This window comes from Nipponia nippon, unplaced genomic scaffold, assembly GCF_047370975.1.
Source record: "Nipponia nippon isolate SJK-2023a ecotype South Korea unplaced genomic scaffold, ASM4737097v1 scaffold_4, whole genome shotgun sequence".
In the NCBI taxonomy this organism is placed as follows: Eukaryota; Metazoa; Chordata; class Aves; order Pelecaniformes; family Threskiornithidae; genus Nipponia; species Nipponia nippon.
This window is the reverse complement of record NW_028262358.1, coordinates 12,253,109-12,277,035: the sequence shown is the minus strand read 5'-3', so window position 1 is coordinate 12,277,035 and position 23,927 is coordinate 12,253,109. Positions and strand designations below refer to the sequence as shown.

Below are 23,927 nucleotides of genomic sequence, written 5' to 3'. Positions count from 1 at the left end.
GTCCTCAGGGCTGCTCAGCCTGCGTGGGACAGTCATCCATACATGCTGGCTGGGCAGCATCGGGTGCTCCTAACCTTGAATGAAAGTGTCCTATTAACTTTGTTCCCAGTGTAAGTTTGCCACACTTGACCCATTTGAGCTGAAATATCCTCCCTGAGGTGGTCACCCAACATGGGTCTGCATGGAGGAGGAGGCATGTGGGAACTCTCTTCCCAACGCCAGGGCATGATACTTTGCAGGCTCAGTATGCCTTGTGTGAGAGCTGGCAAAGTCACCCACTATGGTTTGCTCTTCCCCATGTCCAGGGTAGCAGAGGTCTCTTTCACGGTCACTTTTTCTGCTTTTCCCGCTGCATCACCTCTCCACACCCAGGGTTATAACTGGATGCTGGGCCTTTTGTAAGGGCTTGCACCAGCACATGTCTTGTTTTCTTCCCAAAGTGTTTAAAATGCTTTCTGCTCAGCCTTTCAAACGTCACGTGGAGTGGCTGGACTGAGTCACCCCTGAGCGCCTCCTGTCTGAGCGTGGCCAGCACTAGCTGCTAGCAGAAAGAATGAGGAAACCCTGGGGCATTGCTTAAGGCTAAGATATGGGGCGAAGCCCAAGGGAGTAGGCATGGTCACTGACTGGAAATCCAGACAGATTGTGCCAAGGAGTATGTCCTTTAGTTGCTTTTTCAAGAGACAGGTCTGAGGACCAGGTAGTGCCCAACACAAATGGCAGCAAAGGTGCTAAGGGCCCGTGGGAGAGCTGGCACCGCCCCCTTCCCATGAGGCCTGGGCTTCCAGCTGGTCAAAGCCACCTTTGCAAGGTCTGGAGAGGGAAGTGGTGGCAGGTTCCCACATTAGTACCCCTGAATAACAGGTCATGGCTCTTGGCATCTGCTGGTTTCCACCTTGTGAGGGCATTTAATCTTGAAAAGGCTTTTTTCTGTGTTCCCTGGCAGGCTGTATGCTGGCTCTATATCCCTGGCTGGGGGCCTGCAGCACATTGCAAGGGTTTTTGGCTGGAAAGCTGCAGAGGCAGACGTGTGATGGGATTTTGAATGTCAGCAAAGATGCCCATTGCTCTCTGCCTGGTCCTGCCTGTAGGCTGCCAGGTGCCAGCTGCAGTGAACCTCCGCTGCTTGCAGTAAGAGCTGCTCCTTGAAAATTGGTGCTTCTCCAGGGAGTGCAACAGGAACCCAATATCTGCTCTCTGACAGCCACAAAGTCATAAACCTCTTGTCGAGACCAGCTAGATGGATGGGATCGTGAATGAGTGCCAGGCAATGTGGAGGTGAGTTTCTGCCAGACCGTGCTCTTCTCTCTGACTAGGGAGAGATCTTTGGAGAAGGGACAGAGCGGTGGCCCTGGCGTGGGGCCATGGGGTCCATGTGTATCATCTGTGCTTGGAGCTTTGGTATGCCAGTGCTGCCTGTTTGTACAGAGGTGGCAAAGCCAGAAGGTTTGTGGTCATCCGTGTTTGAAGAGAAGGACCTAAATTAATGTTACTGGGAGATGGATAGGGAAGAGAGACCCAAATTAATGCCTCCCTGAGGGAAAGACAATTAAGTAAGTCAGCTCATGTCCATCCTGCCAGCCGGTTGCTCAGCACTTGTCCTGTCAGCCAGTCAGTACTTGCACAGCTCCAGACTGCACCATGCCCAACTAAAACGGTTGGGACAAGAGGGAGGGAGGTGGGGACAGGGCACTGGAGCAGGTGGATGGCCAGGCTGGGATGCAGGAGCAAGCTGGGATCCCTGGGGAGAAAGGGTACACATTCAAAGTCATTGAATTCATGTGTCATTAATTCTACCTCTTGCAGAATAGCTCTTCTACTCTGAAAAGATTCTGATTATCCTTGAGAGGTGCTTTCTTGGTTATTTCAGGGTTGGAGGGAAGGTTTAGATTGCGTTTGAAAGCCTTCACTTTTGGGGAGCCAAACTCTGGACACTTCTCCTGCAAGGAGAAGCAGTTACTGCCGCTTGGCTTGCAGAGCCGCTATCTGTTGGGTTTTTTTCCACTGATTGTTCTCACTCCCAGCTGCTCATTCCTACTGACTTTACGTATTATGGTGGTTGCTTTTCCAGAGGCTGGGGGGATTGCTCTCCCAGCTGGCATGCTGCAGTGGCAGGGAGCGTGTTTTGCCTGTTTTGAGGGTGTTTTCATCAGGTCAGCACTGAAATGCGGTTCCTCTGGTTCCTCTGCCTCGCTGTCAGGGTGAACTGTCTGAGGTCCTTGGAGTTGTAACGAGGGAGATGAGACTAGAAAAAAATCAGGAGCAGGAGGATGGTGGTGTCCAGCGAACAGGGTGGTTGTGTGTGAGGAAGGCAACATCCCTGACAGGCCCTACCTTGTCCGTATGGCATTTTGCAGAGGAATTATAACTATCATTTGCCTCTGGAAAATTTTCCCTACATCACAAATATAGGTAGTTATCGTCTTACCCAGGAGGGAATGCCTGAAAACACACACGTCTACAGCACAGCCTAAAGTGACAGTCCAGGGATGTGCTCTCTGGTCCTGGCTCTCAGCTGGTATCATTCGAATGTAGTCTCTGAAGTCGATGGAATGAGGCAAATTTACACTGATGGAGTATCTGCCAGGTATTTTCAGTTCCCAAGGCTGCCTTTAAACTTAAGCCTCTTAAGCCTTTTTTATAAGCACCACAGTGTTTGACACGGAGAGCCTAAAAGTCTTAAAATCAGGGTGTGCAAAAGAAAAAAAAGGATTTTCTAGTGGGAAGAGATCTTAGCAAAAACTCCTCTTGCATTTTGCAGGTTTTGCTCTCTCTTTCATAGGGTCTTTTTGCAGCTAGGTTTCTGTTTTTAGTGCCAGTGGCAATTAAAAAGAGGTGATTGAAAATTTCTTTGGCAATTCCTTTCGCCGTGTGCATACTGGTGTCATGAAACAGATCTCTCAGCACTGTCTTTTCAGTCTGGAATTATGTGCAAGGGCATAGTGGGATTTTTTTTTTTTTTCAGTACATACATTGTTCAGCAATAAAAAGTTTCCTTTGAAATCGTTACGGTCTGTTGCAAAAATCTATATATTTTTATCTTACAAAATTGAAATTTGCCTCTGAAATTTCCATGACAGTATCAACAACAGAACAATATTGTTCTTACCAAACAGAACCCTTGCTGAGAGTCAAAGTGCTATAAATATTTAAAGAAACGAATTACTAAGTAAGCCAGACTAGTGCTCCAGTCTGTAAATATGAAATGGAACATACACAGTTGACAAAATGCAGGCAGAAACATTGAATGGGGCTGTTTCATTGCCTAAATGAAATTATTTGCAGTGCAAAGGCAACTGTAAAAGCAATTTTTGCTTAATGACAAGCAGCACTCAAAATACAAGGCCTTAAGTCAGCAATTTGCTTGCTGAAAGAAATTTCCATCCTGTTTTACCGTCTACTGCACAAGCCCCAAACTTCTTCACCAGTGAGGTTACCAGTGTGGTTAATTACGTACTTTAAAAAAAATGTTGGGGGGGTCGGGCAGGGGTTGTTTTGTGGGTGTTTTGGGGGAGGTGGTGGATCTAGGTGTGCAGCTCCACTGTGCCCAGACCGGAGGGTGAGATGGGCCACAGCTCTCAGGCTGCTCTCTGGGCATCAGCTGCCTGGCAGCTCTGGTCCTGCAGCGGTGCCAAGCATCCGAAAGTTGGGCTGGGCAAGACACACTGGCAGCTTTCAGGGGTGCTATTGCTCTTTGTTCAGGACTCATCTCTGGTGAGGAAGGTGTTGGGGTGCTGTTACCCCACCCCGTTGCAGAGGAGGAGGCATCTGGGGCTGTGGAGGTTGCTCCTGTTGTCAGCAAGGCAATTTCATTACAGCTGAGGCTAGGAGAGGATTTAGTCATAGCTGAATTCATAAAGCCATGAGTAATCATGTAAGGGCTCCCGTGGATCCAACGCTGCATTTTCGCTTGATGATCGGTTCATCTGGAGTGGCAGGTTTTGACTGGGACTCCAGCACATCGTTTTATGACAGCAAATCAGGAATTTATACCCAGGTGAGAAGTGGCAGCATGGGTAACACAAAGAGACTTGTGACTAAAAATCCCGGCAGCGCAATGGTGTTTGTTAGGCAAATTCCTACTTTCTCTTGTAGGAGGGCAGGAAACGTGCATGTTGTTTCACATCAATGTCATCTTTCCCATGGATGCCATACCAGTGTAACTGCAAGAGCTAAGTTGCATTTACTGCCTGGAGCAAGCAAGGTTGGCAAGTTGCTGTCAGGGAAGGACCTAGGAAGTGGCACTGCTTTTTAGTGGTAATCATGCTCACAGTACAGTATGGAAAAACTGTCCTTCATTCTATAGGCCCCAAAGTCTGCTTTTTATTTGTGTATTTATTTTTGTATTGCAGCATAATCTAGTTTTCTCCCATCTGAGCTGACAAACACTGAGGGAGGAATGACTGGGGCAGGGAGGTAGGTGTGTGTGAGCGTATGTGAAGATGTTCATGTGGAAAACCTGGGATGTCAGGGAAGTGGTTGTGTTTAGACTCGGTCTTCCCTCTCTCACTTACCTGTGTTTTGGGTTTGGCTGTTTTTTTGGGTTTGGTTTGGTTTGGTTTTTTTTGCATTCTGGTGGTACCTTTAGAGCTTCTGTAGCCTGTGAGTGTATACAGAGGCCCTGAAGATTTATATCAGCTGGCATAGGGCTTTTTCCAGAAGACCATAGCAGAGTCTGTGCATATATTTTTAATATCCCTTAACAATTATTACATGTCTTATGGGCATATTTTAAAACTCTTTTCAGTTTGGCCACGTAACATTTGACCTTATTTCTGTGATATAGATATATCACTGAAGAGCTGGAGCTAGAAGGATCCTGCATGGAAGGTCAGAGGGTTACAAGTGAGGAAAATCATCTTTTTTTAAAGAAGACTGAGAAAGACAATTTGAGAAGAGTCCACCTGAACTTTTAACATTCTCTTGGTTCTGAAGCTGAAATGTCCTGCAGATTCCTTAGATTTTCTTTGAAGTTGAGACTAAAGACTAGCAGTCAGTTCCTAGCAGTTGTTTCTGTACTGCCTAAGAGCACGTGGCATGAACAAACCTCCACTGTGTGAGGTACTGTATAAATATAGAAAGGAAAAAAAGATAGTTGCCCACGCTACAGAAATTACACACCTGTACCACACAGGGTCTCTTCACAGCTCCTCTGTCTCTCAACTGGATCTCAGTTTGCTGGGCAGTTCATTGATAAGCTAAGGCCACAGGCAGTGACAGGTGTGTTTAACTTTCAGGGGAAAAATGACCCAAAATATTTCAGTGGAGGAAAAAGATGTGCATCTTAGATTTAAATTGGAAGCTGGTTATTGTGTAAATACAGAATTAGGTGGTTTTACATCTCAGTACATTCAGGTGATTTGCATCCTGTAGATTCAGTTCTCCTATGAGCGTGCATTTTTTTATTACTAATTGATTTTGGATGAGAGGGAGGCTAAGCCGAAATATGCAGACTGACCACCCATTACAAGTAACAAACTGTACCAGCCCAATCCACCCAAGCACAGGCTGCTGCAGAGTGTGCTTAGAAGCATTTTGCCTTATCTAACAGCGGTATCATTTCATCTCACATGGATTTAGCTCAAGCAGACACTGTTCCTGATACCTCTGTCCCTGTCGTTTGTCAGATCCTCCCATAGCTCATCAAGCAAGCTCCGTTCATCAGCATCACTGCAGGTGCCTGGTGCAGGATAAATAGTCTTTGCTCAATAAGAAGGAGGAGGTCTGAGCATGGTTCTGGCTGCCACCTCTCACAGAGGCTTTGGCTGGAGGCATGCAAAGATTTTGGGGTGTATACAGGCATATGCACCCCTGAAGTGTTGTCCTTGCTGCTTTGCCAGGCCCCTTGTCTGGATGCAGCACAGACGAGATCCAGCTGAGCACTGGCCTGTTCCCTCTCCAGTGGATGTGTCTGATGGATTTTCACTCCTCTGAAGTCCATTACCATACATGAACAGAGAGATGAGCCGGGCACCTGATCCTGCCTCACTGTAGAGCTACTAAGATGATAATTGAATTCCTGTGGCATGGTTCAACTACATGTTGCACCAGCTGTAAGCCACTGTAATAGTTGGTATTAGTGAGCTATGGGTAAATATATATACGGTAATGTATAATGAAAGCAAAGCCTATGCATCTGTGCAACCGCACCAGCCATTATGTTGCAACGGGCATTGCATATGCATGGACCTCTGAAAGGATTTTTGCTGCCATTAGTGAAGCTGCATAGATGGTGTCGCTGGATAGATGGTGATGGCTTTTCAGATTTGATTGATGTTTTTCTCCAGATCCATCCCCTTAGCACCTTCTGAATGAAAGAGATGAGTTTGTTCATGAAATGGGCTGCAGGATTTTCATTCTATGAAAACTAATTGGCATCCAAGAATGAAGATAATCCCACTAGCACATCTGATTAGAGGAGAGCAATCCTCATATTCCCCGAGCAGTCTCCTCTGAATTTAGGAGCTCAGACACAGAAACTCGCTTGTCTGCTAACTTCTAGCATGAGCCAAATGTGTATTTTTTAAAAAGCTTTTGTATTTGAGAGAATCCAGCAGGATAAATACTGTTTATTCATAAAGTGGTAGATTGTCACAACATTATGAGGCATGTATATCACTGCAATCGAAATTCTGACACATCTGAGAAGGGAGGTTGGTGTGTGCCACTCACAACCGATCGAGTGAAACATGCCACCGCCTGCTGTAATCCTCACTTAATGCAGTCACATCTCTTTCCTAATGTGAGGGGAAGCTCGTGCCAGCTAATACCTGGCTGTAAAAGTCCATGTGAAGCGACATTGTTTTGGAAATATAGGCTGACTTAATTAACTGCAGGCAAGGTGCTTGGATTCTCTTTGTCTGGTTTTCCAGTGCTGGCAGAAAAGTCTGTGGGATCATGTTTTGAAATCCTACCCTTAGGTGCTGAAGATGGAATTAGATGTACTCCATCCAGTTCTCTCCCTGCTTCTGTCACGGACCTCTTGGGTGACCTCCTGCAAAACTTGCAAATCTTTGTAACCTCAATTCTGATCAAATCTGAAGGCATTAACATGTGCTCCCAGTAGACCCTGATATAACTGATGGCAAAGCATGCCCCAGCAGTACTTTAACATCTTCTTTTATCAATGGCAAATACAAGACTTCTTGATTCTTTGGGATCAGCCCACACAGTGCTGAGGTGAGGGAGCATTTCAGGGAAATCCTACAAGTAAAATATAAATAAACCAACCAGCACAGAGAAAACAGCCATGAAGCCCTAGTGATTGCTGCTGTGGTGCAAGGGATGGATTAGAAGCCACATGAGGCAGGGGTGCGGGACTGCTTAATCTCAGCTGTCTCTTCTGCAGCAAAGAAGGCTTCCGCAGTAGTGGTTCTACCGACTATCAACAGGACTTGTGCGATACAGTTATTTAGTACAAATACCTCATAGATACTAAAATAGCTGCCTATTTTTATTCAGCATCTTTGTATCACTTGCCCCTTTTGACTGTCAAGTCCAAGATAAGTATAGCCAAGCAAATGCTGGAGTAGAGCAGTTACACAAGGATAACCAGAGAGTGCTATTTATACGCCTGGGGAAGCAGGGAACGCTTAAATGGCAAATGTTTCACCTAAAAATCTTTCTTGTGAGCAGCTGAGGAAGTTGAGGCCAGGCTGAATCCTCACTCAGACGGGGGAGGACATGGGGGCCTTGAAGCCAGTGAAATTCTTCAGTCTTTTGAATCCGGCTCTCAACTTCCCACAGTCAAGGCTGGTGATTTCCAAAGCATCATCTGCCTGGGGAGATGGGGCTTGTATAGGCAGTACGGGAACGGCATGCAGGAGGGGGAGGCTGAGGAAGCAGAGAAGATGTTGCAGTGTTGATTTGCTTTTCGTGGTGGCCGGGTAACCGGGTTCTGTTGTTCTGCAGAAATGGTAATCTGAATGCAAGGTGAACAAGGTATCTGGCTGTGCCTCCTGGAGTTGAAGGCTGTCTTCTGAAACAAGCTTCAAATGGAGCTGAAGTTCCTGGCTTCCTTATGCACAGATGAAGCTGCATGTGAGTTTTACTGGAGTGTTGTGTCCTTGTGTCCTGTTTTATATGTTTAAAGAATATATGGTTATAGCAGCCTGGTGTTAATACACAATATAATAGTACACAGAATGATAACAGAGATAACTGCCATTTTCGTGTATAGATCCATTGTCCTCCATGAACACTGGCAATTAAAGGGTTACCTGCTTAGCACTGAGAACAAAAAACAACAGCTGAAAAGTACAAATAATTTGGAGATGGCCCTCTGAGAGTTAATGAAAGGAAAAGCAAAACAAGTCCTGGTCTTACGTCTTTGCCTGGCTCTGGAGGGAACTGGGGGGAGTGTTCAGACTTGCTCTGTGGAGCGCTCATCATAGCTTGTCATTTGTGCTTTCCAGTCCATCAAGGACTAATCAGGACAGTGGGGGCTGTTTAAGAAAATTATGTAAAACTTGATCTCTGTAGGTTTGCTCTGGCTCCCCAGAGTAAATCACAGTAAATAAGAGGTTTGCCTGTGGAGACAGATGCTAAAAGCAGTGATTTCCCTGGTAAAACTCTTGAGGAGCACTGCGTGTCATTCACTCACCAGATGACATAAGTGCGGGGATCACTTTCCAGTCGTTCTCTGGTTCTGGGTTTGCTGTGTGCAGGGGCGGGCAATGATTTGAGTGGAAGGGACAGAAACCTTGCAGGAAAAAAAGGCTGCAGCAGCACCTGAAAAAGCTTAGATCAGAAATGGATGTGGAAATGCAGCGGTGATTTCTTGTGAAAGCTGTTCCAGAGGGATGGATTACCGCACCTCCTCCCTGTAGGCAGAGGCTCAGCATCCTCTGACGGTGGGAAAGACCCAAGGATGATGCCGCATGCTCTGAGCAGGAGAAAGGGGCAGGGAAACCCCGCTTTTCTTCTTTTCTGAGGGGATGGCGGGGCGGGGAGATGTAATGGGGTACGAGGAATATGGGGGGGGGGGGGGGGGAGGCAGAAGGAAGAGATGTGGTAGTTGCAAGGAAAGGGAAAATGAGCTCGGCTTTCTCAGCCTGGGAGAAACTTCCCCCGTGCTGGCGAGCCGCGGGGGCCGGGATGGAGGGGAGGGGAGGGGAGGGGGCGGCCTGCGGCGGGGGAAGAGGACAAGGGGGGGCGGCGGCGGCGCCGCCCCCGGGGGCTCGGAGTGACGCAGGCTCCCGGCGGCGCCCCCCGCCCGTCTCCTCCGCCCCCGCTCCCCCCTTTAAATAGCGGCGAGCCGCCGAGCCGCCCGGAGCCGAGCCGAGCGGAGCGGAGCATGGGGCCGCTGGCGCTGCTCCTACTCCTGGGGGCCGCCGCCCTGGCAGGTGAGCGGGAGCGGAGGCGCGACCCGCCCCGAGGGGAGGGCGGCCGTTGAGCTCCCTCAGCGGCGGGTCCGGCGAAGCCCGCCCTGGCCGTGAGGGAGAGGCGAGTGAAAAGCCCCACCGGCTGCGGGGTGGTTTGAGGGGGGTGGAAGGGTTTGCCTCTGAAGAGCGGTGGAGCGCTCCGCTGCCGGAGGGGTGGCGCCATCGGTGGGTGCATGACGTCATGCCCGGCCCGCCCTGCGTCACCCGGGGTCGCCCCTCCGGCCGGCCCGGTGAGAGGGAGGGTGAGGTCGGGCCGGGGCTTGAGGAAGGCGCCAGCGCCACAGCGGCGGGCAGCGGAGCGCTGAGGGGGCGGCGGGCCGCCGGGCTGCCTGCGCTGTGCCCCGGCCGCCGCCCCCTTCTGCTCGCCGCTGCCGGGCAGACGGTGTCCGGCCTTTCGCCTCACGCCGCGCCGGGGCTGGTCGGGTGCTTTTAACTTATTTTTCTCCCCCGATACGGTTTCTTTCCACAAAGACTCCTCGGTATAATTTTATTCTAGCGGTGTTGCTAGATTTTTGCCAGCTGGTGCTTGATACTGGGAGGTGATTGGGAAGTAGTAGGTCTGTTGCTTTAACTAACAGAAAATTTTTTTGGCTTGTGGCATTAAATATTAAAACCACACTGTGAAATGAAGATTAAACACAATAGGATGAGGTGATCGCTTGGCTTTATAGCTTTTTATGTGTATTACATCATTTCTTGAAAGAATCGGTGTCATTCTGGGTTGAGTAATTCAGCTTTAGGTATATTAGAGGTCTCCACATGGAAACACTTCTGGGACTTGTACAGAAACTCTGTAATGAAGTTGACTACCTTCAAGTGCCTTTGTTATAATCAAAGGGGAGGGTAGAAGGTGGGGGGGAGGGATGCCAACCCAGAGAAGCTCACCAGACTTATTCCACAGACCCCATGGCCATTTCTTACCAAATACTTTTTCCTGTTTATGCCATCAAACAGGTCAGGTATCTCTTTGCATCCTTTTTGGCTATCTTGCTTTCAAATGTCAGTCAGAATCAGTGGAGTTTGTTTGGGGCTGGGAATCAGTGAAACATTAACTTCAAGAACTTTCTAGTGCTCCTTCTGCAAATCAATATGCCAAAGTTTCTGTGATCCTTCCTAGGAAGGGTTTTTGCTGACATTTTGATGAGCAATGGCACTGCACTGAGTCATCAGCATTGATGAAACAAAGCCATGAGGGGATTTCATCAGGGACCCACCAAAAGATCTGTCCCAATCTTGGAGATGCAAGCAAACGCTGCGTGAATTTGTTGTGCATTTCTCATCCTTTTTTGTGATCTTCATCAGCGCTCAGCACTTCTGCAAAATCAAATAATCTGATTGTAACTGCCTGGGCAGATTTGGTTCAGGAGGAGGAAGCAGGCCCAGGGCTTTGCTTTACTTTGTAGGTCTGTGGTCTGGTTTTCTGCATGGGCAGGGGAAGGATTTCCATCTCCGTGTGTGCTGTGACTTTGTTTCTGCTGTGAAACCCCGCGGTTGTACCGTCTGCTGTGTCCCCGGAAGCCCGGCGGGTGGGTGCCCTGCCACCCGGCAGTGTCGGTGGTGCCGGAGTGATGGCTTCACCCCTCCTGAGCACATGTGGAGAGGAAGGCAGAGGCATTGGTCAGCCATCTCCAGCTGGCAGGTGGCCCCGAGGGAGCTCTTGCCAGCTGGCACAGGCTAGCGCTGCCAGCACTGGTTTAAAGTGAGGCATGCTGGCTCCCCATGGGCTTCCTATCTTGGCTCTGGCAGAGCAGCTGCCTCAATATATTATTTCAGGCTCTGGGATGAATTGGATACTCATTTTGTTCCTCCGGGCAGGTTAATGTGACATGTCCAATATCATTTACTTCTTCTGACATTGTTATGATAGCCTAATGCTTCCTCTTTGTCTGTGCATGTCAGCTTTCATCATTAAGCAAGCACTTGCTTAATGGTCATTAACCTATCTGTAAATCTCCTTGGAGAGTCGGGAGCTTTGGAATGACAGGGCAAAGGCAGTGAGTACAACCTGACTGTATATTTCTGCACCACTGACATAGTGCTCGAGAGGCAGCCCGACGTTGGCATCTCTTAAGAGCAAAAGACGTTCAGAAGTTTGTCTGTTCTGTGCTTTATCACATCAACTCGGTGTAACTCACAGGAGATGTGCTATGGCAGCATCACTAAAAGGACAAAACCAGATGTTTGCCCGTGTGCATGTCATGATTTCTCGTGGGCTGGAGGACCAGAGGAGCCTCGTCAAGAAGAGGCAATGAAGCGGGTCATCCCCTCTGCTTACATGTAAGTGGTGACTGTGGGCAGCTCGTGCCATAAGAGCAGTGTCCCCAACCCCTGTGGGATTGGGAGAGTGTCCTTTTAGTGCATAACACTTTTTTTAGTAGAAGGGACTTTGCTGCCAGTCTCCTGCCCCCATGTGTATGTACATCCTTATCCTCCATGCTCAGATGGAGGATGCAGGCAGGTTAGACTGCAGCGGCATCAGCGCTGTGCAGTGTGGTAGTTATTTGCATACTAGGTTAGTAAATAAAGTAACTTAAAGCCTGGCTCAGTCAGCACTGAGCACAAAAGATGGGGGAGAGGGTTGGCTCTGTATAGCACCATCTTCCCCCATACACCACCTGGCATTCTGGGGAAAGGATGGGGTAGAGATATGGTGCTATTTTAGGGGAATCCCTTCTGTGCTATCCTTGTGTGGGTTCCCTTCTCTGATTGCAGTTGTATACGCAGAGAAGAGATGGGGGCTGGAGAAGCACATATGTGTTTGGGAGAGCAAAAATAGAGGACAGTAGAAATATCAAGAGAGTTATTATTGTATTGTATTCGGTTATTACACAGTCACTGCTCAAGGGGATGCCTGCTTCCTCTGCAGACACAGAAAAGAAGAAAGGTTTTGCTGCTTTCAATAGTGCAAGGATACGCATTCCTGTCTGCTCTGCAGGAAACTTTCTTGGGGCCGTGTTAGTTTTCCTGATGCTGTAAGGTGTTTACCTTTGTTTACCCCCTTTGTATCCATAATCTGCTTTGTGTTCATCTGTTACAGAAGATCTCTCACTGTCCCAACCAAGCAGTATTGCGGAGACATGTATATAAATAGATGTATTTAAGAATATCCTGACTTGTGTAAGAACTTCAGAACTGCACTCCAAGCTGTACGTTTGTGTACTGTGATTATATACCATATGGTAAGTCTGTGAAGCCATGATACAATAAGCCTTGCTTCTATATACTCATGTGTGGCTGGCAGACTTAACTTCACTTCTGCAAATCTCAAGGTGGATGAGAATTGACATGGTTTATTAGTAATGCACAGCAGCAAGCTCATTAACCAGCTGGAGACATATTGCAGCAGTGATCGCAAAATAAAACAGCATGGAGGTTTCATTTGCAACAGCTTCTTTCCAAAAGCAAATACCTTGGACCAGGTATGGTAGAACTGGTGCAAGGAGGTGTTAATTACCCCACATGTCCTCAGGACACAGAGAGAGAGAGAGAGAGATGGGTTGTGCTGCTTCCTTCCGGAGTAGTGTTTTCCACTGGGATTGATTTTTTTGTTTACTTCTTGGGGTGATAATGGACCACTCAGTGAATGGAAATTTTCTTGTCCCTTCTGGCTCTGTCCTTCCCTCCAGGAGCCACCTCCTATCCAACCAAGACAGGATTTCTTCAGTAGGATTGGGACAGTAGTTGCTTTAAAGCCTTGAAGAATGTTCTCCTACTGGGGAGGTGGTGATGGGGCACTCAGAGCCCCTTGCAGAAGCCAAAAGGTTCTTGGGGTGCAAACAGGCCTTGCTTGTTTCCTGGTTTTTTTACCACCAAACAGGTACAACTACATGATGACCTGACTTGTAGTAAAGCTCCGGTCTTGGAATATAAATATTGCTTTCTGTTTTTTGGTGTATATTCTTTTTCTGATAGAAATGTCAACATGCCTCTTCTCTCATGCTAGGCTGCGTTTTCCATCCCGAATAAGAAAAGATATAATGCAAAATGTATCTGGTTTACTGACCTGCCAACACAAAACTCAAGCCAACCCATCAGACCAGTTTGACTGAGGACTCCTGTCAGTGATGCTTGTTGCTAGGATTAATGAGTAACAGTTTGGTTTTCTTCTAGGTGTCAGTGCAGTTCCAGTGGAAAAAGACCATATTGAAGAAATGGTGAGTAGCTGTATGTCAGAGCAAACTTCAGAAAATACCAGTCACATGCTCTCCATGTTTTGTCTTTAAACTCTCAGGGTAATGCTTTTTTTCCTAAGGGTAAACTCTTAAGAGATCATTGGTGATGTGGAACTCAGAGTCCCTTTAGCTGTCAGAAGATTACCTGCATGCGCTTCAGTGCATTTGATGAAAATGGAAGCTGTCTTCTTGTATCAGTGTGGTACTTTTGAAACTCTACGTTGTACAGCTGCCCAAAAAATGATCTGAAGTATTATTTGATAGTACATGTTATTGGAGTGTAAAAAGTGAGATGGTAACTTTGAGGAAAGATGAAATATCTACAGTTACCAACTATGTAATGGACTTTCTAATGCAGTCCTCTCATCTCCTGCTTTGGAAAGAGATTTTTAACCTGTTTGATTAAATAAATGCCATTAGCTGCTCTCAGACCCTGTAACCTGACATCAGACCCTCTCCACTGGTTGACAGTGTGATTATTTAGATTAGTAAACACCTGGTAATAACTAAAAACAGTTAAGACAAATGGCTATAGAAATGTTTGATTGTCTCCTCCCATCCAGCCACCGAGATTGTCAGCCTGAGACTCTCGTACCACTGACGCTCTGAGCGCTTGCTCACAACCAACAACTTGACCATACTTACTGGTATGGGAGTGAGGAGCAAAGCACTTGTTGCCCAAATGCACAGGAAGTTGTGGTAGAGCTGGGGATTACTCAAAACTCATAAATATTAGGCTGAACTCTAATCTTAAATTAGCTTTCCTCACTAACTGGGTCAGAAGTAGGATTTTCATTTTTGCCATGAGAATTTTTCCTCCCATTTTGTTTCTTTTAGGTAACACGGTGCATAGTGGAAGTTCTGTCCAACGCTCTATCTAAGCCAAATGCACCACCAATTAATCCTGAATGCAAAGAAATCCTGAAGAAGAGTAAGTACAATGTTATCTGAACTTGTGAAAGGAATTTGATAGATGGATTCTCTCTTGTGTTGGAGCTGGTGAACTGTTATTTCAGCCCGTGTGAAACTGGTGCCTCCAAATTTCAGTGTCAAAATTCTGATTTCCTTCTGTTTAGTCTGTCTTGCTCAAAGAGCAAACAGCCTGACCTGGTAACTGTCAGGGATTCTTAGCTAACATGTGTGGCTCTCTACTTAAGCCACCTGGAGAGTCAGAGAACTAGGCAAGCTCTTTAGGTAGCCTGAGAGGTCAAAAAAATGCGACCGGGTTTGAACCACATGCTGAATGCATCCCAGAGGGTAGGAACTGGCTTCAGATAACCGCCACTTAAATAAGTAGGGCTCCTGCGCCTGGTGGCAACTGAATCTGCACCCAGCTCAGGAGTCTTCTGCTCAGGCCACAAACCATTTAAGTTTGTAGTACTGATTTTGGAGGTCTGGAGACATGTGTTGAAAGCTCGCTGTGGGAGTGCTCATTTCAGATGAGCTCATTCCTGCAGCGTGGTGCTTAGCTGCCTCAATGTCGAGGTGTAAGCCTGTTTGCATGCTTGATTACTCTCTGTAGTGAAGTGTGGTTAAGTTTGACACTGTGCCAAACTGCAGAATGCACATCTTTCTTTTCTGCTTATATTTATTTGATTACAGAGCAATAAAAAGGCTCTTGAACTTACCTGCCAGCAAGAAGCAATAATGAAACCCATCTGTGTCCTGGTTGTTTATAGAGGGAATAATGCATGGCATTATACAGTCATCAGAAGAGGGTGGGGTTTGGGCTTTGGGAATATGCGTATTTGTGTTGAACGCATCCCCAAACTTCTAGGAGATGCTGAATGCCATCAGGCATCGAGCTTTGTTTATGACATTGTTAGTTTCAGAAATGTTTTGGAAAATGAAAAAACACTTACTGGAAAGAGAGGGTAAGGACCATATTTGTGCCATTAGACAGATCTCCTCCAAGAATATCAGATAATGAGAAGCTTTTCAGAAATAATGAACTATTTAAATCTGTACAGCTGTTGTCTGAAAACTTTCAGGATTTGTGATCTATTCCTGATGTTACTCAGACACAAGTGAAGCAGAAATGTCTTCATAGAAATATACTGTAACCATTGTGGTCAGAGTCAGACTTTGATTTAGCATTTTGGAAATAGTGGAAGGAGCATGATTTGGTTAAACATAATTATTGCAAAGTTACAGACTTCTTTTTTTTCAGTCAATTTAGAACTTTTAAAATTTGTTAAAAGCCCCAGATATTTTCGAGTAGCTTGAAATAGATGGTTGTCTTTTTTGTGAATAAGCATATGTGATGGATAAGGCCTGACATCCAAAGAACTGAACACAACTCCAGATCCCATTGATTTTTTTTTAATGGGAATGAGAGTTAATTAAATATTTAAATGTGATCACAAACAAAGAAAAAATCCAAAGAGGAAAAATAATTCTGGAAGTTTCAATGGAACTTTTAAAATGCCTAATTAAAAATTAAAAAATTAGTTAATGATTTTCCAGGCAAACATACAAAATATGAGAAAATGACTAATTTTAAAAGCAGAATTAAAAAATTAATTCTGTCCAAATCTTCTTGCTACTTTCGGAAGCCAGTTATGTATTTAAACTGAAATAACGCTTCAGTGGAGAGTTGGATTACATCATTATGCTGCTTTTGTTATTGTAGGTGGTAGAAATGACAGAGAGAGAAGTGAAAACGAACAACTTGAAGTGAGGCATTTGAAAGACCCAGTAGAGCTTGAAAAACATCATACTGGGAGTTTGGAGGAAGAACAAAGTCAGGCAGAAGAGGAATCTAAAAAGTACATGAAAGGACGTGATGAGGAGAAACTCGCTCACGAGGAAGGTAAAAACAAGGAAGAGGAGGATGGACACCACACACCTATTCAAGAAGAGAGACTTCATACAGAAGAGAAGAAGCACTATCAGGAAATTAGAAGAGAGGAGGAGAAGAGCTACCACAATGAAGAAGAAAGCAAAGAGAGCAACCGTCATGACGGAGAGGTAGAGCATGCTGTTCTCAACAAGTCCCACTCTGGAGGTGCGAGCACAGAGGAGTTACCTAATGGGAATGATCAGCGCCCCATAGGCCACTGGCATTCGGAGGAGGGAATGCAGAGCCCTTACAAAAGAATTCATGAAGGTGAAGAGGGAGAGGCAGAGGAAGACAGAAGTGAAAAATACCACCATGAGTCTAAGGAACGTGATTTCTCCCATCAGCAAGAGCATGAAGAATCTGATGAGAGTGAAGAAACAGAAGAGGAAAAGCAGCCCTACAAACCCAAACATTATCATGGGAAGCATAGAATGGGTGACTCTTCTGAAGAGAAGAGGGGCCATGGTGGCGAGAGAGAGGAACTAGCTGAGCAATCAAACACACAGGAGGCCCATCTCTGGGACAAAAGGAACCACTATCAGAAACATCATGAAGAGTCTGAGCAGCAGCATGAGGAGAAGAGTGGTTATCATGGGAGGCATGGGTCTGAACAGGTGGAGGAGAAGAGGCATGCAGACCAGGGAAGCGAGGAGTACAGAGAAAGGTGGCAGCAGAGTGAAGAGAGCAGTGAAGAAGAAAACAAGAGGCATCGCCACAGTGAAGAAAGCAATGAGAAATGGCGAGAGGAGAGGAGACACAGTGATGGATCACATGAGGCAAGGAGGCACCATCCTGAGGGAAGGACGTATCTTGGAGATGAAAGTGAGGAAGAGCTGGACAGGTATCTCAGCGGTGGCAGCAAGAAGAAGCAGCATCGTGCTGGAGGGAGATACCGCTTGTGGGACAGTGAAGACGAAGGGTCACAGAAAGTGTACACTCGAGAGCGCAAAGGGCAGGCCAGAAGACGCTACAGCACTGAGGACAGTGTAGAGCAGCAGCGCTACCCTGGCAACAGTGAGGAGGAGGAGGAAGTAGAAAAGAAGCATCACAGCAGTGATCAGATGGAAAATGAAGAGGAGACTATGGAGGAGGGAAGATATGCAGAGAGGGAAGAGTACGGAAGCCATTTCCCTGCAGAGAATGAGAAGAGAACCACGGCATCCTACAGCCCTTTCTACCCACTGCTGTGGTGGAAAAGCCGTCACTTTGAGAAAAGGGACAGCACAGGAGAGCAGCTTCTGGAGGGCAAAGAGGAAGGCAGGCCCACCCTGAACGAGAAGAGTCTTTTCCCTGAATATAATGACTATGACTGGTGGGAGAAAAAGCAAATCCTAAGTGCCCTGAACCACGGACGCACCGACAAGAGGAATCTTAGCAAAATGAACAGATACGATATGAAAAGGCAATACAACAAGATGGATCAACTTGCACAACTTCTGAATTACAGGAAGAAATCAGCTGAATTTCCAGAGTTGTACAGTTCTGGAGAAGACGCGAAAAGGCGTCACGTGATCAGGAATGACAGAGGAAGTCGGAGCCAGAGGCCTCTGACAGAAGAGGAGGTACGTGTGCAGGTGTTTTTCTGAAAAGCTAGGGGAAGCTGACTTTACATGCACATTTCTAAATCCATTCCCAAGGCAGCTGGTAAACTGCATGGAAAAACACAAACAAGATTAAGTCACATTGAGAGACAGATCTTCAGTGATTTAAAAATCTTTCTTTGAATGAATTCACTGGAACTACCCTAGGGCACAGTTTGTAAAATAAAGACAATGTGCATCTTCATTAGCTTCTGTCTGCTGCAAGACAGGAAGAGAAAGGAGATTTTATTCCTGTTTGGGCCCTACCTCTCCCTTTAGGGTTTTACAGACTAATAAAACAAAGGTGCCTGTTGCAGCAGGGGCAGACAGGTAACTAGCAAGCACCACTTGGTCTGTGGGGTTGTTTAAAATGTACATTTGAAAAGTAAGTTGGACACTGAGAGTGAAATTCAGCTGTCCATTGACTTCCCGGCTGTAATTGCAGAGCTTGCAATTTACAAATTACCTTGCTTGCGCTTGTAAGCCCAGTTCGTGCATGTGGTTCCCAGATATGTGAATCCTTTTCTTGTTGGACTTCCCATTCTGCTTCGGTGTCCAGGAAAACTGCGTCTACACGCATCAGCTGGATGCTCCTCATGTATGTCACTGTATCTATTGCATAAAGCGGAGCTGGGAGCAGTGGAGGTTTAATACTAATTTATATAGAGGTTAAATGGTGTTAGCAAGTCATCACAATAAACAAGAATTGGCTGCATAATTTTTTTTTCTCCCTAGCATCTGGTAATGTGGAGGTGTTCCTTTTGTTGCACACTGTGCTTGCTGTGTGTCATAAGCCAGAAGCACTGTGATCGTAAGGCTGTAGCCTCCTACAGGAGCTTCACCTGGGCAGAAGTGACTGCATGGTGCAGGAGGCAGCAGCTGTGAGATAGCAGGAGGTCACTACTAGATAATGGCGCTTTAAAGCTAAAAGTCAAGCTGTAATTAGATCCAGCTCTCAGAACAAGTATTTTGATGCTTTCCCCAGCCCTAATTCAGTTAAAAGCAGGAAATTGCACAAATCAAAGTATGTGCTGCACTGCTGTTAACACTTCCCACCCCAGCAAGCTGCCCAGGGACCAGTAAGTAGCAGGAGATGTCTGCCTCAGAAATGGTCTTTGTCTCTCATTTTCATGGAACAAAACATTTGCCAACGTTATTTGATGTGTTAAAACACTCTTTATGTTTTCACAGGAAAAAGAAGTGGAAAACCTGGCTGCTATGGATTTGGAGCTGCAGAAAATAGCTGAGAAGTTTAATGACAACAGGAGAGGCTGAAGATGATCTGCTTTTGCCTTTTAAAGCTAGATATAGCTGTACTCACAATACATGTATTTTGTGGTAAATTCACTGCCACTGGATTGTTGTTTGCCCTAAAAACAGGAAATACTATTTACTGTCCACTATAGTGTAGTGATTTATACAGCTGAAAATGTCTTTAATTTGCTATTATGCTATTGAGATCTGAATAGCATGAATTTTAGTATTATAACCTTTCCTGCAAGGCAGATATTTTTAATATGCTTGTGAAAATAATTGTTAGTGTTCTTCGGAAATATATTTGTCTGAGTTTGAAATAATAAAAAACATTGATCTTGGACCAAACTTTCTCCTTTCTTATTTGACTGATGGGGCTATTTCAAAGTGAGCTGTACCAGATGGATAGATTGCGTACAAAATGTTGACTTGTCATTCACCAGTATTTTTCTAAAAGTTACAGGGAGCCTGTCTGTGCCTTTCATTTGCCAGTTAGCAAGAGCACAAGAGGTGAGAAAGAATGCCAGTTAATTTGCTCCAGTAACTCAGAAATGTCCTGTGAATTACTTAGTTCTGGAAATCAGTCATTACAGAAGCAAAGAGGTTGCCACACCGAACGGATGCTTGCTAATTTGGAAAGCATGTGGTGCTTCAGAATCAATGCATTAAGTAGTGGATTGGTTTTGCCACTTAACTCAGACTAAGTAGTCCCATTAATTTAATCGCCTACTGAACACGGTTTGCTAACATGTTCTTCCCGCCTACTGCAGGCAAGCAGGTTGTGGTGAGAAGTGTTACAGAGCCTGTGCACTGCACTGGAGCAGGGCTGATCTTGCACAAAGCGAGTTTCCCAGCAGCCAGCGAGCTGGGGGCAGGATGGGCTCTGTGGAATAAACTGTACGATGTCTTGCGGAGAACGAGTGAGTGGTGTGTGGAAGGAGCCACTTGGCGATCTTATGATGCTACGAAGCAGTAAAAGAAATGATCCCATAATTAGTTTCAATTACTCCAAATATCTGTGGTTCAATTTAATTTAACTTCTCCAAATGTTTTTTAAAGACTTTCTGCTGTGACAGTGTCTTCAGTTGCTTGTGTAACACCACACAGGAGGCAGGAGCTATAACAAAGAATTCAGCTGGGTCACACTATCTGTAAATGTGATCTGTCATCCCAGCTTAACCCATTTAGTCCACCTGCTCATTAAAACACAAACATAGTCTCTGATTAACTCTAAGGCAATATGAACTGAAAATACTCAGTGAGCTACTGATCCTTGAACTGTGTGAGCATGTCTGCCTAGGGATTTTGGTAAGACCACTCAAATGTTTCATTTTGTTTGGTTAAGGTACATGAAATTCTAACCCTGGCTCAAAGAAGTTGACAGAATTTTGACTTCAGTAGGACAATGTTTTCAACAGACTTTTCCAGCAACAGTAAAGCAAGCTCAAAAGTGTCCCAGCTGCAGAAATACTTTGTTTGCTGTCTTCAAATTCTGAGACTCTCCCTTTTAAAATTTACAATCAGTATTGTACTGTATACAATAAGTATTGCAGCATGGTACTTTTTTCCCCCAGCTAGTATGAGTGAAAGCATCTGTGAGTATGTACATACCTAGAAGAAAATAGCTTTAGCTGTAGCACAGAAAACTTTCTAAATTGTTCAAGTATGTAACATTAGCAATGATTTCTTTTTTTAAAAGCTCAGCTTATGCAAATATACATTCATGAATCAGCACTGCTTTGCGTAAAAACATGTCCCTTGAAAGACGTTAAAATCAAATATTCCATGAGTTCCAAGAGCTTTGTGTCAGCCCTTCTATCTGTCGCCTTTCTCCATTCTGCTCGTGTCACTCTGTGGGACTGACGCCGCAAGCCCTGAGAGCCAAGTAGCTGTTCTGACTGCTCCTGCCTGGTCCATTTTTATCTACACATTTGCATTGCCTGTGCAAGATTTTTCGATGGGTAACACTAGATCTTTTTTTAAACAGCCAATACAATTTACATTTAATTTGCATTATTTAAAGGCAAATTGCCTGCTTTTGCCATTGAAGCTAAGTGGTACAATTTTTAAAAAAAATAGTATTGGTGTATAAGATGCATGACCTTGTTCCAGGAAATCGCATGAAGCAGAAATAGTCGTTTTGGCTTCTGAAAAAGTGTCTTGCTTCTGGCTCATGCACCCCTGGTTAATGGTAAATTTGATGTGTGGAGTTTTAGTAAAACACAAGAACGGAAAGCTTGGTAACTACTTATTCCTTCTAATCTGCTCCTATTTTCAGTGAATTTGCATAGTGAAGGCAGTTGCATGCTCTGCTCTGTGACTAAAGCTAGGCATAAAAACAGCTCCCGAGTCGCTAAGTGCAGTGGTACTGTTGCCAGTCGAGGCCCTGACCCCGCCAGACACCCACCATGTATTATAGAAGCTGAGGCTTGAGAACTTTGTTGGTTGTTGAGCTTGGGCGCTGCCAGCCTCTAGAGGAAGGCTGAAGTTCCTCTGAGGTGTAAACAGCACCCGGGTTGCCTTTGCCGCCCTCATCGTACAGATTCAAGCTTAGGTGAGTACTTCAGGAGATGGAAACGTGGGCAGACACACACAGCGCGCTCATTGCCAGACTGCAAAATAACGGCCCTTTTCTGATGGAAATGGCCCATTGCAAGCTGTAGGTGCATTTTTAAAAAAATCATTTGAAGGCGGCCGCAGTTGGGCTAAGCCACCTGTAACCACAGCTGTGCTAGGCCTGACGAGCGCCTGTGCTGTAACGTAAGGCGCCGTCCCGGCGTGGCCCTCCCTACAGCAGACGGGCCCGAGTGGCGGACGTTGGCTTTTCCACCTGTTCATCCGAACCAAGTTCTCTGCCCCTTCAAAAGGGTGGCTTCTGTACAACTTGGCGGTCTGGATGTTAATCCCGCCTTAAGGAACCCATTGCTGGTTTAATATCCACTGCCTTTCCCTGCTCCTTATCTACACATCATTGACCAAAATTAAATTATCCCAATTTATTATGTTCTATACCTGCGGAGATAACAGGTCTTGGGCATTCTGCCTTGAGGCTCTAGCGATTATCAGGTTCTTGAGCTACGCTTTATGGAGACTAAATACAGGTATGCACTTACCGCCTGCCTTTTCCTCACCCCCACTTTTGTCTTTTTTCTTAGGGATGCTTTTCAGTACATCAGTTATTTTTCAACTTATGTTAAGTTCTTTCTTACAGGGTGCACTCTGTTTCTTCTCATTTGTTCTGCGTTTTCCCTAATTTGCAACTTGTAAGAACATAAAGCCTCCCTAGAGTTTCAGACAATCATAACTTGCATTTCAACACTGCTTTTCTTTTATAGTTGTTAGTTCCGTTTATTCATGTGTTTCAGTTCAAACAGGAACAACATTACATCAAGATGTGCTCTTCCACTATTCTATATAGAATATGTTCCATTGGTTTGAAACAGTTTGAACTATTTCACATGAATTGTTCCTTACCATCTTTCATTGTTACAAGGATTGTGGTGCATTTTAAAAATGAGGGACAGGATTCAGTACGAAGAGCGTGTTCGTGTTAAGGCTCGTGAAATGAAGCCAGTTTGACTTTGATCTAAAGTAATTTTTCAGGTGCTCCAATCTTATTTATTTCTCAAAACTTATCTTTTTATTATACTAATAAAAGATTCCCCCCCCCCCAGTTATTATTTTTATTACATTATATATGATAACAAGTAGGATTTAACACATATGTTGGTTGCTTAACTTAATTACTGTGTAAGTTTTTACACCTTCGTAGTGCTATGATAGCTGCGTACCTACCAGTTCAATGGAAGCGGCAGAGCAGTACCTATGCCTGCTTTACAGGTAAGAAAATGGAGGCAAAAGATAATTTTTCGGTATTAATCTCCTGTCTTACACTGATTTCATAATTTTCTTGCCTTTCCCTAGCTTTCAGACTCCTATCCATTACTCTAAGCTAGGTCGTCTCAGAATTCCATCACATACTGGGTGTGGGCTGCTTTCAAAGTCCCAGTTTACCTTCAGTATGCACGTGCAGAGATAAAGGAAAACTTCTCTTCCCTCCCCCTTGTTTCCCCACTAATTCTTGAAAGAAGGTGAAAAATACAGCCATTTTTTAAAAACTTACTAAAAGCCACACATCGCATTTCTATTCCCTATGTCTGATGTGCAACACTTACACTGCACAGAAAAGTGAGAAGGGCAAAGCACGTTTTTCAAATCCACACGCTTGGTGGAATGCAGAGGAGATGGTGAAACCTACGATCCCTCCATTTATGTTTTTTTCACAGAAGTAAGAGAAGAAAAGAAAAGCTTTCCATAAAAACAGAAAAACAAGATGGGAAGTTTACGAAAAACAGAACAGAGGTAGACAAAAACCTGAAGGTATACCGTACCTGTTCACCTCAAATCTTTAACTGCTTCTTTACACAAAATAAGCCCTGGTTTGTTTTGAGCTAATGGTGTCCTAAAAGAGCATTACTCTTACCAATATACAGAATTTTACAGCTTTATGAAGTCCGATTACTTGATCCCAAAGCTCCAGATTCCCCCTGACGAGTAAGTTCAAGAATGGAAGGTAAGTCCTGCTGGCTCTACGAGCTCCCATATGGGCCTGAAGCTCCCCACTGGGGGTTCAACGAGGTGCAGTCAGCAAGGGTATTCTCCTCCTAAAGCCTCTGCTAGACCTTTTTCTTTCCAA

At 45.3% G+C, this 23,927-nt stretch overlaps 1 protein-coding gene across 5 annotated transcripts; it reads left to right on the top strand.

Moving 5' to 3' along the window:
* Positions 1 to 997: 997 nt before the first annotated feature.
* On the top strand, positions 998 to 19,579 carry CHGB (chromogranin B). 5 transcript variants are annotated; one of them, XM_087774479.1, is made up of 6 exons: positions 998 to 1,278; positions 7,912 to 8,040; positions 13,494 to 13,537; positions 14,393 to 14,486; positions 16,188 to 17,959; positions 19,169 to 19,579. In XM_087774479.1, exons 2-6 carry the CDS (start codon positions 7,995 to 7,997, stop codon positions 19,250 to 19,252), a joined length of 2,040 nt encoding a protein of 679 aa, XP_087630605.1. In that variant the 5' UTR covers positions 998 to 1,278; positions 7,912 to 7,994; the 3' UTR covers positions 19,253 to 19,579. The 5 variants fall into 5 exon arrangements, with proteins under 5 accessions (XP_087630605.1, XP_087630604.1, XP_087630607.1 ...); XM_087774480.1 differs by lacking the exons at positions 998 to 1,278; positions 7,912 to 8,040 and adding exons at positions 11,550 to 11,660; positions 12,421 to 12,562; XM_087774478.1 differs by lacking the exon at positions 998 to 1,278 and having other exon boundaries at positions 7,793 to 8,040.
* The last annotated feature ends 4,348 nt before the right edge of the window (positions 19,580 to 23,927 follow it).

What these genes read in the sequence shown, in the direction of transcription:
- CHGB (XM_087774477.1), top strand. Translation starts at nt 9,296, where the DNA reads ATGGGGCCGCTGGCGCTGCTCCTACTCCTGGGGGCCGCCGCCCTGGCA. An exon ending in GGGGGCCGCCGCCCTGGCAG is followed by an intron (nt 9,345 to 13,493) that starts GTGAGCGGGAGC and finishes GTTTTCTTCTAG; the next exon opens with GTGTCAGTGCAGTTCCAGTG. An exon ending in AAGACCATATTGAAGAAATG is followed by an intron (nt 13,538 to 14,392) that starts GTGAGTAGCTGT and finishes TGTTTCTTTTAG; the next exon opens with GTAACACGGTGCATAGTGGA.